Source organism: Propithecus coquereli, unplaced genomic scaffold, assembly GCF_000956105.1.
Source record: "Propithecus coquereli isolate 6110/MARCELLA unplaced genomic scaffold, Pcoq_1.0 Scaffold27, whole genome shotgun sequence".
Taxonomy (NCBI): domain Eukaryota; kingdom Metazoa; phylum Chordata; class Mammalia; order Primates; family Indriidae; genus Propithecus; species Propithecus coquereli.
In genome coordinates, this window is record NW_012148285.1 from 1,127,583 (window position 1) to 1,140,631 (window position 13,049).

The window sequence follows — 13,049 nt, forward strand, 5'->3', positions numbered from 1 at the left end:
CCCGTAACTCTAAAAACTACAACCAGAAGCCTGGCGGTGCTGTGGCGTGAAAGTGCCCCCAGATCATGTGTTGGGGACTTAATTCCGACACGACAGGGGTGGGAGCTGGGCCTCACACGAGTGCTCAGGTCAGCCGCTCAGTGTCTACGAGGCCAAAGTCACCCCAAAGAAGTGTTTTATTTGACCCCCATGATGTTTTAGAAATCTGAAGAAGTCACAGAAATCAAGGAAAAAACTCCTTGGTTGATCACGTGTTTCTCTCTTGGGTCTCCCTACTTCCTTGGTGACCCTTGTGGGGGAGATGAGGGGAGCGGGAGGGGGAGACACTAATCTGTCCTTTACCAGGCACTCGGGGTTCATCAAAAGTCCTTAGAGCCCACGGACTTGCAGAGCTCTGGGGTAATAATTCTGGATGTCCCACAAAGCTGGAAGACACTCGGAAGTCACTGAGTTAAACTCATCATTGGACCAATGCAAGTACAGCAGCCGTTGCCGATGGATGTTCGACCCTCTGTCCCCCGTTGGTCCAGTCATGTCTTTTGGCCCCCAGGCTGTGCCCGGCACCCAGTGCACACCCAGCGCCTGTCTGCCGATGACCCGCTCGCTCAGCTGGCGTGGGGCCTGTCCTTTATCAGCGTCTAACTATGAGGGAATTCTGGGTTAGACTCAGGGCTGCTAGTGAGAGGGAGAACGCTCACCTTTTGCTTCAAATTTTCCTATGAGCTGGGCTCCCATTGCCATGGCAACGTTGGACAGGAGACAGGAGCAGAGCTTCTGGTTTAGAGTCATCCAGTTGTATCGAGGAGCAACGAAAAAGTAGGGGATGTACGTGAGGAAGTAGAGGAAGCCCCCCACGGCCGCCGCCATGTTGGCTGAGGGGAGAGGAGAGCGGGGATGTCACTGCGGGTGTGCTAGCAGGGTCAAGGGCCCACCGCACCAGGGACCCTCTCCGGGGGCCGAGTCACCCCACCCCTGCACCTGCCGTCTACACGGGCACTGGGAGGACCCCAGGCCCATAGCCTCTTCTCTTTCTGGCATGCTGGTTCCCTGGGGATGGTCCCCTGCCAGGGGCCACACGTGTTGTCCCCAACTTGGGACCCCTAACATCTCTAGCCCATCCAGCTGCCTCCCTGACATGACTGATACTGAAGCCCTGAGACTCATCTGGTCTGTCCAGTCTCTCTCATTTGTTCATTCATTCATTCATTCAATACTCACTGAACATCTACTCTGTGCCACGTACAGTTCCAGGCCCTAGGGAGACTGCCGGGCACAGAAGAGAAAGCCCCTCCCCTCCCGGAGCCCAGAAGCTAGTGGGGAGACAGCACAGAGCAAGGGGTGTGGAGCGCACTCCCTCGACAGGGACAAGCACTGGGCAGGAAGACGCCTAGTGGCTGGAGGCACTTGGAGGAAAAGGTGACACGTCAGGAAGACCCAAAAGAGGCGAGTAGCCGAGTCATGGAGGTATGGGGGGACACCGTGGTTGCAGCCCTCGCCGGTGGTGCAGAAACACTTTGGTCTTAAGACCGTTTTCTGCCCTTAAGGGCTTTTCCTTATGTGTGTTATGTAGGTCCCTATTTACTCTGAGAAATTAATAGTGAAAAAAATTTAAAGATTTAAAAAATTTAAGAATAACAATAAGCCTGCTACAAGTTAACATAAATATTTTACGAAAAATCACATTTTCCACAATTTAGTGAGAAGAGTGGCAGTGTTATTTTTTTCATTTTTTTCCCATTTAATTTTAGTCCCCCCCCCACCCTGCCCTCCATCCTTGACTCAGGAGCAGTGTTTCACATTTCTGCGAACTTCTGTGATGTCTTGATAGGTTGCAGCTGGATTCTCATATCTGCCCCTGAACTTACTCTGCCATATTATGTTGTTGTGGTTGAAGTATATGAAGAAAATCCAGCTTCATACAGATGCACACTTGGGTAGTGTAATAGCCAGTACAGATATTTGGGGATATTCTTCTTTCATACTATACCATTCAACTACCACTCAACAAGTGGTAGTTTCTGAAAGGTTAGCTGTCATGTGCCATCAGACTAACCAATGAACTCTATTCTCATACTCTATTACATTAAAGTACATTGGTTTATTTTGCACCTTGAATGGATTTTATTCTTGCGTGCTTTTGTAACATGATGCAAATATTCCAATCATTGATACAGTTTATTATATGATATCGTAAAAATCACAATTGTTATTATTATTACCATCCCATAAAAAGCTCTTAAGTGCTGGGAAGCTGTCAAGCTCATGGTGGTAGATTTAAGTTTGTAAAATTCTATTTTTTACTTGAATGCTTGAATTTTATTATTGACATCAGAAACTACTGGTTGTTTTCCTTAGAAAGGCTCATATTTGAGAAAATGTCTACCAAATATGCAAGTGTAAAAAACTATAGTCTAATGGTTGTTCCTTCAAGCAAAAATGGTGTTCCATGAAAAAGTGTCTAGTTTAGCTGGCAACTCAATTTTGCACCTGCCTTTCCTCAAGATAATCTACTGAAGCACAAGTACTCTGTGTGTATCTTATTTCATCACACAGAAGACTACAAAAAAGTATATTTGAGATCAACATACGATAAAATTAATAATTTTTACTGCTCCATCAAGGACATTCTTGAGAGAATCTGGCATTTTCTGTCTGTTTGTTTGCTGTGAGTGTGTGGTGGTGAAGAACAATGATGGCCAGTATGGTTTGGTGCCAAGGTCCGTGCTCAGGGCCTGGCAGTTTTGCCCACTGTTGCTTTCACACCATCACTACCAATGTCAACAAGGTGGAAAAGGCAAACATCATCTAGGCGTCATTATAAAACCGTTTTCATTTTGTGAACCCCCTAAATCCTTGAGGGTCATCAGGAGTCTGCAGACTATGCCTTGAGAACCTCTAACTTAGTCAGAGACAAAAGCCCCAGGAAGGAATGTGACAGGGATGGTGCAAATGGGGAGAGCAGCCACAGACACAGTTAGCAGGGGGCCCTGCCTGGGTAGGGTCTTGCCAGCCACGGCAGGGGCTTCACCTTTTCCTCCATGTGAGATAGTCTGTCATAGGAGGGTTCTGAGCAGAAGTGTGATAAGTTCTGACTTACATTTTAAGAGGATCACACTTGGCTACGTTGAGAACAAAAGGAGGCTGAGGGCGGATGCAGGGAGACCAGCGAGGAGGCCATCGACGTCTTAATTCCACACATCCCAGCAACCTGCCCGGCCTTCCCAGAGCAGCTCACCCCACGGCCCTCCGGCTCCAGGGCAGCCAACGACTCACCTTTGCTGAAGAAGGTGCTGACCATGAAGCTGAAGGAGATGGAGGCGACGGCAAAGCACACCAGGAAGGCCAGCACCAGCGAGGGTTCGCTGCTCGCCAGCACCGCCACGTCCTTCTTCACCTGCACAACACGCGGTCGGGAGTCGGGGGCGGGCGGGCTGGGAGGGAGGGGCACTGCTGAGGACGGAGGGGGCTCTTCCTCCCACTGGGGAAGCCTCTCCCCCCACACACACGCAGTTGGTGACCCTGACATTCTTTCCAAAGCACAACCCAAGCATGAGCTTTGGGTGTCCGTGGCGGTGCCAGGGCTGCCTGACTCTCCCACCCCTCTCGTCAGGCCACGCTCACCTTGATGCAGAGGAGCAGGGTCATGAAGGAGACAGCGACGAGGAGGAAGAGGAAGAAGAGGAGGAACCAAGCGCTCCAGTGCAGCCAGTTGCTGAGCCCCATCATGCGCATGTACTCCTGGCGGGGAGGCGCTGTCAGGCCTGAGGTGGTGTGCTCCCCCTTCCCCTCCTCAGGGCCTTTGTGTGCGTGTGTCTGTGTGTCTGCGTGTCTGCACATCGGTGTGTGTGCGCGTCTCTGTGCATGTGTATGTGTGTGCACATCTGTGTGCATGTCTGCATGTGTGTGCATATTTGTGTGTCTGCACATCTGTGTGTGTGTGTGTGCGTGTGTGTTGTACGTCTACGGACCGAGGGGCGCGATGGACACTGTGCTGTAGACTAGAGGCTGGGGCGGCACAGCACACACTAGGCTGGACGGCAGAGGCCCTGGCTTGACACCACTCAGCCTCGTGGTGGAGGGAATCCTGGCGTCTTGTACCGTTCCCTTCCTCCCACGCCATTTCCAACGCCCAGAATGGGGAAAGGTGAGTGCGACGATCGCTCACATTGCCACCACTGAGATCCAATTATCAGTTCACGTTTTGCCCTACTTCTTTTACCTGTGTGTCTGTAGACGAGCATGCGTACACACACACTTTCTGCGGACAATTTCACGGCTCACCGCTAACTACCTCAACGTTGCACTGTGTTAGCAAAGGTATTTAAGGCCCCCATGCAGATCACCACACTCCTCATTGGTTTTCGAAGCCTCTCGTCTGAAGTGATTTAAAAGCTCCAGCAATCACCGAGAATGTCCTCAATGCCATTTCACTGGCACTGTGGACATTTCCAGAGGAGGAACTTCAGAGAAGTTTTGGGGGATGATAGTGTCACTGGTATGAGTTTATAGGTGACTCTACTCATTCAGCTGTACTTAATTAAGTCAGTTATATGACTTCACAGTGACACTTCATATACGTAATTTCTCATTACGTTATGCCTAACAGTCTGTGACTACAGCTGTATTTGGTCTATATGCAATGTAATTATCCTCCTGTTCAGCCATATTTAAACTTTTTTTTTGAGACAGGTTCTCGCTCTGTCACTCCAGCTAGTGTGTGCAGTGGTGTCATCATAAGCTCACTGCAACCTCAAACTCCTGGGCTCAAGTGATCCTCCTGCCTCAGCCTCCTGAGTAGCTGGGTTTACAGGTGCCCACTACCACACCCAGCTAATTTGTTCTATTTTTTGTAGAGACGGGGTCTCCCTCTTACTCAGGCTGGTCTCGAACTCCTAACTTCAAGCGATCCTCCTGCCTCGGCCTCCCAGAGTGCTGGGATTTCAGGCATGAGTCACTGTGCCCAGCCAATTTAAACATTTTATCTCACCATTGATCTACTCTCTAGAGCTGTGCTGTCCGAGTGAAATAGAATCTGAGCCCCATAGGTAACTTTCAGCTTTATAACAGCCACATCGAAAACATTAAAAGAGGCAAGTAAAATTAATTTCAGTGATAAATTCTACTTAACTCAATATATCCCAAATATTGTCTTTCTAACATATAATCAATATAAAAGTTACAAACGAGATGGTTTGCATTCCTTCGTACCGAGCCTTCAATATGCAGGTGTGCTTCACACTTTCGGTGCGTCTCGGGTGGGCCCAGGCACACTGTGGGTGCTCGAGGCTCCTACATTGGACAGTGCAGCTCTAGAGCCACCTTCGGTCCTAGTGTACAAACTATGGTGCTGTACCAGGGTTTAAAACCCTGGCTATACCGGCCTGATTTCAAGGAAGCCCCGAGATGGGCTAGAGCCACAGAGGGTGTCCACCCCACGGGCCCTGCTCTTGCAGCCCCAGCCCTAGTGACGACTGGGCAGCCTCTAAGTGAGTGCCTGGACACAACCTGACAAAATGTCATAAGGCCAACACCAACCAGGTTACCTTCAGTTTCCTCTCTTTCTCCTGCACGACGGCCCGCGTGATGGTGAGCGAGGCGTAGGTGAAGCTGAGCATGAGAAGCAGCGGGAGCTGGTACTGGATGGCGGCCAGGAAGGGGTCTGAGATGAACGGCGGGTACGGGAACCTCTTCGCAATCACTGTGAGGTTCTGGAACAGCTGGTGCGTGGCAGCGTCTGCGTGGTACTGCATGATGGCTCTGTCCACGGCATGCTGCACGGCCAAGAAGCCTTCTCGGATGTACCCTGCGTGTGGAAGCAGAGGGCAGCCCGGCCACATCATGGCGCTGCTTGCTGAAAGCAGAGAGCCGCGTGCACTGGATTGTGCCAGGTGTCCCCGAGGTCTGCAGAGCGAGGGGCACAGGGGGCAATGGAGCGACTGCACCCAGTGTCCCTGCCCCCACCGAAGCATCCCACTTAGTTCTGTGGTCTGTCCCCTGGGAGAAGGGAGAAAAGACACCACATGCCCATAGCAAGGGAGAAGAGTGACGTTATTGTCACTTTCACTTTGGAACTAACACAACACACACACAAATCACTTGTAAAAGCGAACTTGGCTGGAAAGACCCTGTACGCCCCAAGTGGGTTTGATGGGACTCTAGGCAAATAAACAAAAGTTAGGCCAAAAGTGCGCTAGAAAAGAGTACGCCAAATGGGTTAGGTTAGGGAAGCAGGGACAGCAACGAACGGCTGAGAGTAAGAGCATGTTTCCCCACATCTCGTGCGGGCCCTAACCTGAGAGTCGCCCCACAGTCGGAGCACACAGAGGGGAAGAAGAAAATGGCCCACGTGTCCCACACAACTTCAGAAAGGAGGCCACTGAGACCAGAAAGAGGCTGATGTGCTTCACCAGAGATGGAGTCAGAAGAGAAGGGTTTGGTGAGCATGTGTGATTCCTGTTGCTGCTCTAACAAATCTCCACAGACTCAGTGGCTTCAGACAACGGAAATCACTGTCCTACAGTCCTGGCCGCACAGGTCTCCCGGACATAAAATCAAGGTGTCGGCAGGGCCGCGCTCCCTCCTGGCATTTTCGGTTTGTAGAGGCCGTCAGCATCCTGTGGCTCGTGGCTCCTTCTTCCACCCTCAAAGCCAGCAACCAGCACCCCTCAGACCCTCCCTCTCATCTCAGCTTTCTCTGCCCCTGTCTGCTGCTTCACTTGTCCACTTTTAAGGACTCTCGTGACGACACCATGCCGCCAGGGATAATGGGTAAGCACTTTGCTATCTTAAGGTCAGCTGATTAGCAACCCTAGTTCCCTGCTGCCACGGCCCCTGACATACTCCCAGGTCCTGAGGATTAGGATGTGGACAATTCTGGGTGGGGACTGTCATCCCATCAACCTTGGCCAGCTCTGTCCTCCAGCCACTATCTCAAAGGCAGGCCGGCAGCATGGCCCAAAGCCTGTCACGATAAGAGCTTTGTGTGCTTTGTAATTTCTCTGTTTGCTCTTCTTGACTCCCCAAAGTGTTCTGTAATAAAATTCTCAGAGGGAAAAGGGCCTGGGGGGAGTGACAGCTGGAGACACAGCTCCCAGGAGCATGAGGCCTAGGAGAGACTGAGCCCAGGGAAGGAGTGCGCTTAGCTCTGGGGAGAAACAGGCAGCCCAAGGCCTGAGGCTGAGCCCCAGGGACAGAGAGGGAGCACCGCTGCAGCTGTGGGCGGTGTGGGCGCCTCCCCTACGAGGTACACTGACAATGAGAACATCCAATGTCCTCTAACACACAACCGTCCCCTGCCTGTGTTCCAGCCCCTAGAAAAGAGAAACATAACATGCTGACCACGCCCTCATGCAGGGTTCCCGTGCATATACCTCTACCTCTCCCTCTGGTTAGGCCTTCCTATGGTCACAAGAGAAGTAGGTGCTCAATTAGTGCTATATGTTGTGTGTCAAGGACAGCTTCACAACAAGCCTACGGAGCAGGTGGCGACACCCCGTCATTGGCCCAGTGGGGACACTGAGGGCTGGGGCGCTGAGCTACACAACTGAGGGGCTGAGCTGGGGACCCTGGGTGCTTTGGCTTCAGGGTCGGCATCTTTACACAACATCCCCCTGCCTCCCCCAGAGACCCTCCCGCTACTGCTCACATGCTGTCTCTCGGGAGACTTTCCACGCTGCTGTGTAGTTCCTTTATCCTCATAACCGTGTGGCTGTTCGATGATATTCCGAGGTGCGAGACCCCCAATTGTATGTAATCAAACGTTTCCCAGGTGCTGAAGTTTTTATGATCATAAATAAAGCTACAGTGGACACTTTACACATGTGGATCTTCTCCTCTTCCAGGCTATTCTGGGGCTAAATTCTCAACAGGGGATTAGTGGGTCTAAGGCATGGACAGCTGGGGGTGGCTGGGGACAAAAAGGGGACTAGAATGTACCGCAGCCGGCTCTGTGCCAGCCCCACACCCTTTCCGCCTCTCTTTCCTGTTTTTCTAGCCCACTTGCATGTGTCCTTTTACAACAGAAGACATTTGCCCTTTGTCATCTGCCACAGAGGTTCTCCCCAGTCTCCTATTTGCTTTAAAAATCGGTGTCAGCCATTTTCATTTCTTGGCAAATTATGAGTTTGTACCTGCTGAAATCTGTTGGTCTTTTCCTTTGAGGTTTTTTCCTATCGCTTCCAAGCTTAGGAAATTGTCCCCAACACACAGCAGGGAGCTGAGGGCTCTAGCCCAGCCCTGGGTCTGCCCCGGCCACAGGCAGCCCGTGCCACGGCCAGGTTCAGCCTCTCCTGAGCCCCGGGTCAGGTGACCCGTCCAGGGCCTCACCCTGGGCCTCTCACACCACACCCTGGGCCTTGCTCATCTTAGTTCCTCTTCCAGAGCAGCCTGGCAGTCACAGACAAACATCTCTAAGTGCCAGCTGCCCACATGTGCCCTCCTGCCTGCCTGGCCCTCATGGTCTCAGAGCTGTCCTTCCAGGAGGGATGATCCTGTGACTTCCATCGAACCCTCTGATGAGCCCTGTCTCCTGCCAGACCTGTGGAACGCTGTGCTCTCTAGGACACCCTGGACTTCCGCCTAGAACCTGCAGCTGGGTCTCAGCCTGAGGAATAAGTCTAGTCCTGGGTCCCAGTCACTTCTGGGCTAGCCCTAGCTTGGTTCCCAGATGTGCCCACACTTCAGAGGACGCACACACACCAACTGCCTGCCAAAGTCCCACCCACTGCCGGGGCAGCAGAGTAACCAAGATCCGACCCCAGAAAAGTTACACTGGTTCATTCAAACCACGGATGGACTATATAAGCACAACAGAGCCTAAAAACTTATAAAACTGTGCACAGAGAAGGTCAGAGATGGGAGAAAAATGTGAACCAAGCCCAGAAGATTCAAACAGAAGCCTCTTAAACACTGAAATATGAGTGCTTCATTCAAGAGCACGTGTCTTCTGGGACACAGGGAGAGGCCACTACTATTTTTCAAGGATTAATATAGCCTCTCAGAAGTTAGTTTTACCAACTGTTTTCTCCCATTTCCTACAAACAAGAAGATTACATGTTCCTAAAAAGTTATTTCTGCATAAAGGCCAGGTGGGTGCCCCCGTGTCGCCAGTTGGCAGCCCAGGCTGGCAACACGGCCCCCAAAGTGCTTCTCACCAGGTTCTCCACCGTCAGGGGATGTAGGTTCCCTCGGTCCCGGGTTTGGGAAAAGTGGAAAAAGGGACGTGGTGTGCCAGCCTTCTGTCTCCTTCAGGAAAAAGGAGCCCGTCTGGGTCCACACATAGTTTCTCCGTGTGTAACTGAACCGTAGGTGATATTTCACCTGCGGAAACACAGAGAAAACCAGCCGTCCCGAGGCATCCAGACGGAGCGGCATGTGGCGCAGTCGAATGAGCGCTCAGCGGACTCCCATCGCCATGGAGAACTCACCGCCCCCGCCCCCGAAGTGTCCAAGGGTCCTTGCGATGTCTGAGTGAGGGTCCTGCCCCAGTGGGAGCCGGGAGCTCCCCGGAGGCAGCTTTGGGGGGTTCCTGGCTACTCCTCTCTTGCCAACTGCCAGCAGGAGCCCACATGTGAGGCGCCGGCTATCCGGGATCTGCCAACACAGTGCGGGACGGGCTTGACGGCTTCCCAGGCTTAATGTCGTCAGGCCATCAAAACACTCCTTCTTTTCTCCCTTTTTTTTTCCTGTCGGACAATATTTAATTTCCACATCTCTGCTACTTTCCTATCTATGCTATGGGACATCCACAGAGGCCTGGAAACCAGCAACGCCGTGTATAAAATGCGGTAAGCAAAATGGCCTGGAGCCACCTGGAGCCACCGTGCACAGGCAGGTGTGTTTCCAAACATCACCGGGCCTCCTTCAGTGGGCATCAGGATGGTGATAACGGACCCAAAGGAGAGCCTGATATTTACTCCCAGGCAGGCAGAGCTTTAAGGAAAAGTGGTTGCTTTTACGGGCTGAATTAGTCATGAGGGGAGCCAAGGCCTGCTGATGGGCTATGACCACTCAGCACAGCAACCGGGGCCCAGCGCGAGTCTCACCGCCAGCGGCAGGGGGTCCTTGCTGTGGTTGAAGGTGTGCTCGAACACCACGGCGGCCAGCACGTTGGAAGAGTGGTTGTCATACCTAATGTAGTCCTCAAAGTCCTTCTCGGAGGGAAAGCCACGAACTGTGGAGAGAGCACGGGGCCTGAGAGTCACCCACTGTCCCTTCTACTTGAAAACTCAGATGGCAGACTCACCAGGTTCTCTAGGGCTCTGTAAACCTTCCCTGAGACTCAAGGTGGCTTTCGTCTGTGGCAGAGAGACAGGCTGCCACAAAGATGCGCAGAACCGCGGGTGCTCTCACCACAATTTCTGACCAGAGCCGGAAGCTCAGGGCGGGCAGGCACCTAGGCTGAGCTGCACAAACTCACAACCCACCTTGGCCTGGGTTCCGTAGCCAGGGCAGCTTCTCTCTCTCGTAACCATAATGGTGTATTTTAAGAATCAGAGTGGACACTAACTTATAATTTCTCAAATGATTTCTCTATTACCCAGACCACATTTTACATAGAGACTTTTACTGTGATCACTCAGTAAGGGACGAAAGAACATCCTCTAAATGTTTGCTACATTGAATTAAACAAGACACAGGAGGTATATACCAAAATGAAGAGGAAAAAAAGGGGACAGTATTTTTTTTTTTTAGTCTTGTTGCTCATTTCCTTTTATTGCTAAATCTCTGATTTTTTCAAACTTTTGCCTATCTCTTACAACCTGAGACATCTAGCTTTCTTCATCATGAACTTAAGTTTATGCATGTCAGTTCTAATTTAACAATCTCTAATATGATTGACAATTCAGTTATTGTTTTTATTAATATTTTGTCTTTATATTCTATTTTGATATTTTCTCCTCCCTTTTTTTTTGCCTACCTCTACCTCCAGTTCCAATTTTGTCTAAGTTTTTTTTTTATTTTTTTTTATTTCAGCATGTTATGGGGGTACGGATTCCTGAAAGCAACTAGAAAAGATGACCAGTACACATTTACCGGGAGTTTCCCTTAGCAGGCTTTCTCATGGCCTTTTTTAAGCTGCCCTTCCCAAACCACATCCCAGAAAGGGTTCTCTGTGCCACACACTCAAACCGTGCATTGCCCTTATAACCAAAGAGCTTCCCTTGGCCCAGGTCCACCCAGTTTTCCCTGTGAATTCCTACGCCCACTGTCATCATCAGACATGGTTCTAGAACCCGGGACTGCTAAGGTCACCCATGTTAGTTACTTTGTTGGGTTCTCACAGCTCTGGAGCATGGGTGGCCAGGCCCAGTTTCCATTTTATAAGAGACGTGGACACAGAGAAGTCCAGGGATTCACCGGTGACACAGCCAAGGCAAGGTGAGGCTGGGTCTGGACACAGGCCGTGTCTCTGCCGCGACGTGGGTTCAACCTCCCCAGCACAAGGCCTGCGGAGACGCCATCATGGAGATGGCGGCGGTCCAGAGCCCCGCTGGGTCTCACCTCTCATGTTGATCACTAGCTCCCTCCTCACTGTCTGGGTGATGGTCCTGGCGGCGTCGCTGTGGGAGGGGATGAAGGCGAGCTCCCAGGTGTCCCCGGGTGGGGGGAAGGTGAAGAACAGGGGCAGCTCCTGGATGGACTGGTCGGGGTATATGGTGGCGTTGGGCACGTTTTCTGACTGAATCTTCAAGCGGAGCCAAATGAGGATTCCAGAAAACAGTAATGGCAGGAAGAGCTCCAGGACTGTCACTAGAACCTTCCGCTTCTAGAAGAATAACAGCAACCCCACGTGGAGGGAGTCATGAAGCAGGAGCGTGGAGCACGCACACGGCCCCCACCTCTAAGGTGTCCCAGGAGCCCCTGCCTCCCTCTGGGGATCTGGACCCACCTGCAGGGTGTAGTTCTTCCAGAGGAGGAGTGCCAGCTGCCTGAGCACAGCCATCTTCTCGCTGGAAGGCACGCCCAGCGCCAGCTACCAACCAAAGACAGAAAGTTTGGGTGTACAATGAAAACCCGAATTGTGGGTATTTAGGGAAGAGCCACAAACCCTCTTCCTCCATCTTTCTCACTTTCTTTTGTGCCATCTTAACTCCAGACACCCCTGGGGGGCGGAGAAAGGCACCAGGCTGTGGGCCGTCCTGACATCTCAGATGCTCTACTCTGTACGTCCAAAGAATACACTCTTTCCGGAGACTGCCTTGTTTCTTACCAAATGTGAGACTGACATGATTTTGTGTGTGCTGTGACTGGTGCAGTGGTGTTTACCGTTAGAGAAACACCACTCAGATGTTCTCTGCAGTTGATACGAATTTGCTATGTATTAGCAAAATGTTCAGGCTTTTGGAATGTCCCCCTCCTGACCGGCTTTATTCTCAGTCAATACAGAACCAGTACAAGAAAACTCAACACTGTGCCCTGGCTGGGGGGATTCCTAGGACTTGCAGAGGGCTGTGGGGACAAGGGGAAGGAGAGGCCTGGGATCAGGGCCCTCACTGGCCTTGTGGGCCCGGGAGCAGGACGGGGTGGGCACAGGTGGCACGATCAGTCGGGCTCTCCTGCCTTGAATCTAAGGACCGGTTTTTCTTGTTGCTGTTATAGGTATTGGTGTCAGAGCCTCCAGTGCATAAGACTAGCCATTTTCATCTTTACCACTTGTTCAAAGAAAATGCATCCAAAAATACCTATCCTGCATTACACATAAATATAATATTTAAATCTGGCACGTATAATTGGGAAAAACACAAGTGATAGCAGAAACAAGAGCTCAGATCTATAAAGCTATCCTTCAAGTTACGTAAACCCATTTTACTAAACTTCAAACGTAAGAAACGGAGACAGTGAACCCCGAGTTCACTGGATGCTGACCTGCCGGAGAAGTAGGCGGACTGCAGTAGCCCAGGGAGACCCTGCGGCACCCAGGACGCAGAAAGAACGTGCTCTGAAGGCTGAGGGCACAGGGCCGAGCTGTGCGGACACGGCTGCTCCACCTCGAGAGGGCAGGGAAGGCAATGGAGCAGGGGGAGCCCCAGAGAGCCTCGAGTCCCGTC

The 13,049-nt window shown here is 51.5% G+C and overlaps 1 protein-coding gene across 1 annotated transcript in view; it reads right to left on the minus strand.

The window, feature by feature from the left end:
- ABCA3 (ATP-binding cassette, sub-family A (ABC1), member 3) overlaps positions 1–11,965 on the minus strand; it is a 34,777-nt gene extending 22,812 nt beyond the window's left edge. Inside the window, exons 1-8 of the mRNA XM_012647663.1 lie at positions 11,891–11,965; positions 11,503–11,767; positions 10,044–10,171; positions 9,153–9,318; positions 5,544–5,803; positions 3,622–3,738; positions 3,274–3,394; positions 699–872 (exon numbers count right to left, since the gene is read on the minus strand). Coding sequence (XP_012503117.1) covers positions 699–872; positions 3,274–3,394; positions 3,622–3,738; positions 5,544–5,803; positions 9,153–9,318; positions 10,044–10,171; positions 11,503–11,767; positions 11,891–11,944 — 1,285 coding nt within the window. The 5' untranslated portion in view covers positions 11,945–11,965. The remainder of the gene's footprint in view (positions 1–698; positions 873–3,273; positions 3,395–3,621; positions 3,739–5,543; positions 5,804–9,152; positions 9,319–10,043; positions 10,172–11,502; positions 11,768–11,890) is intronic.
- Between the last annotated feature and the right edge of the window lie 1,084 nt (positions 11,966–13,049).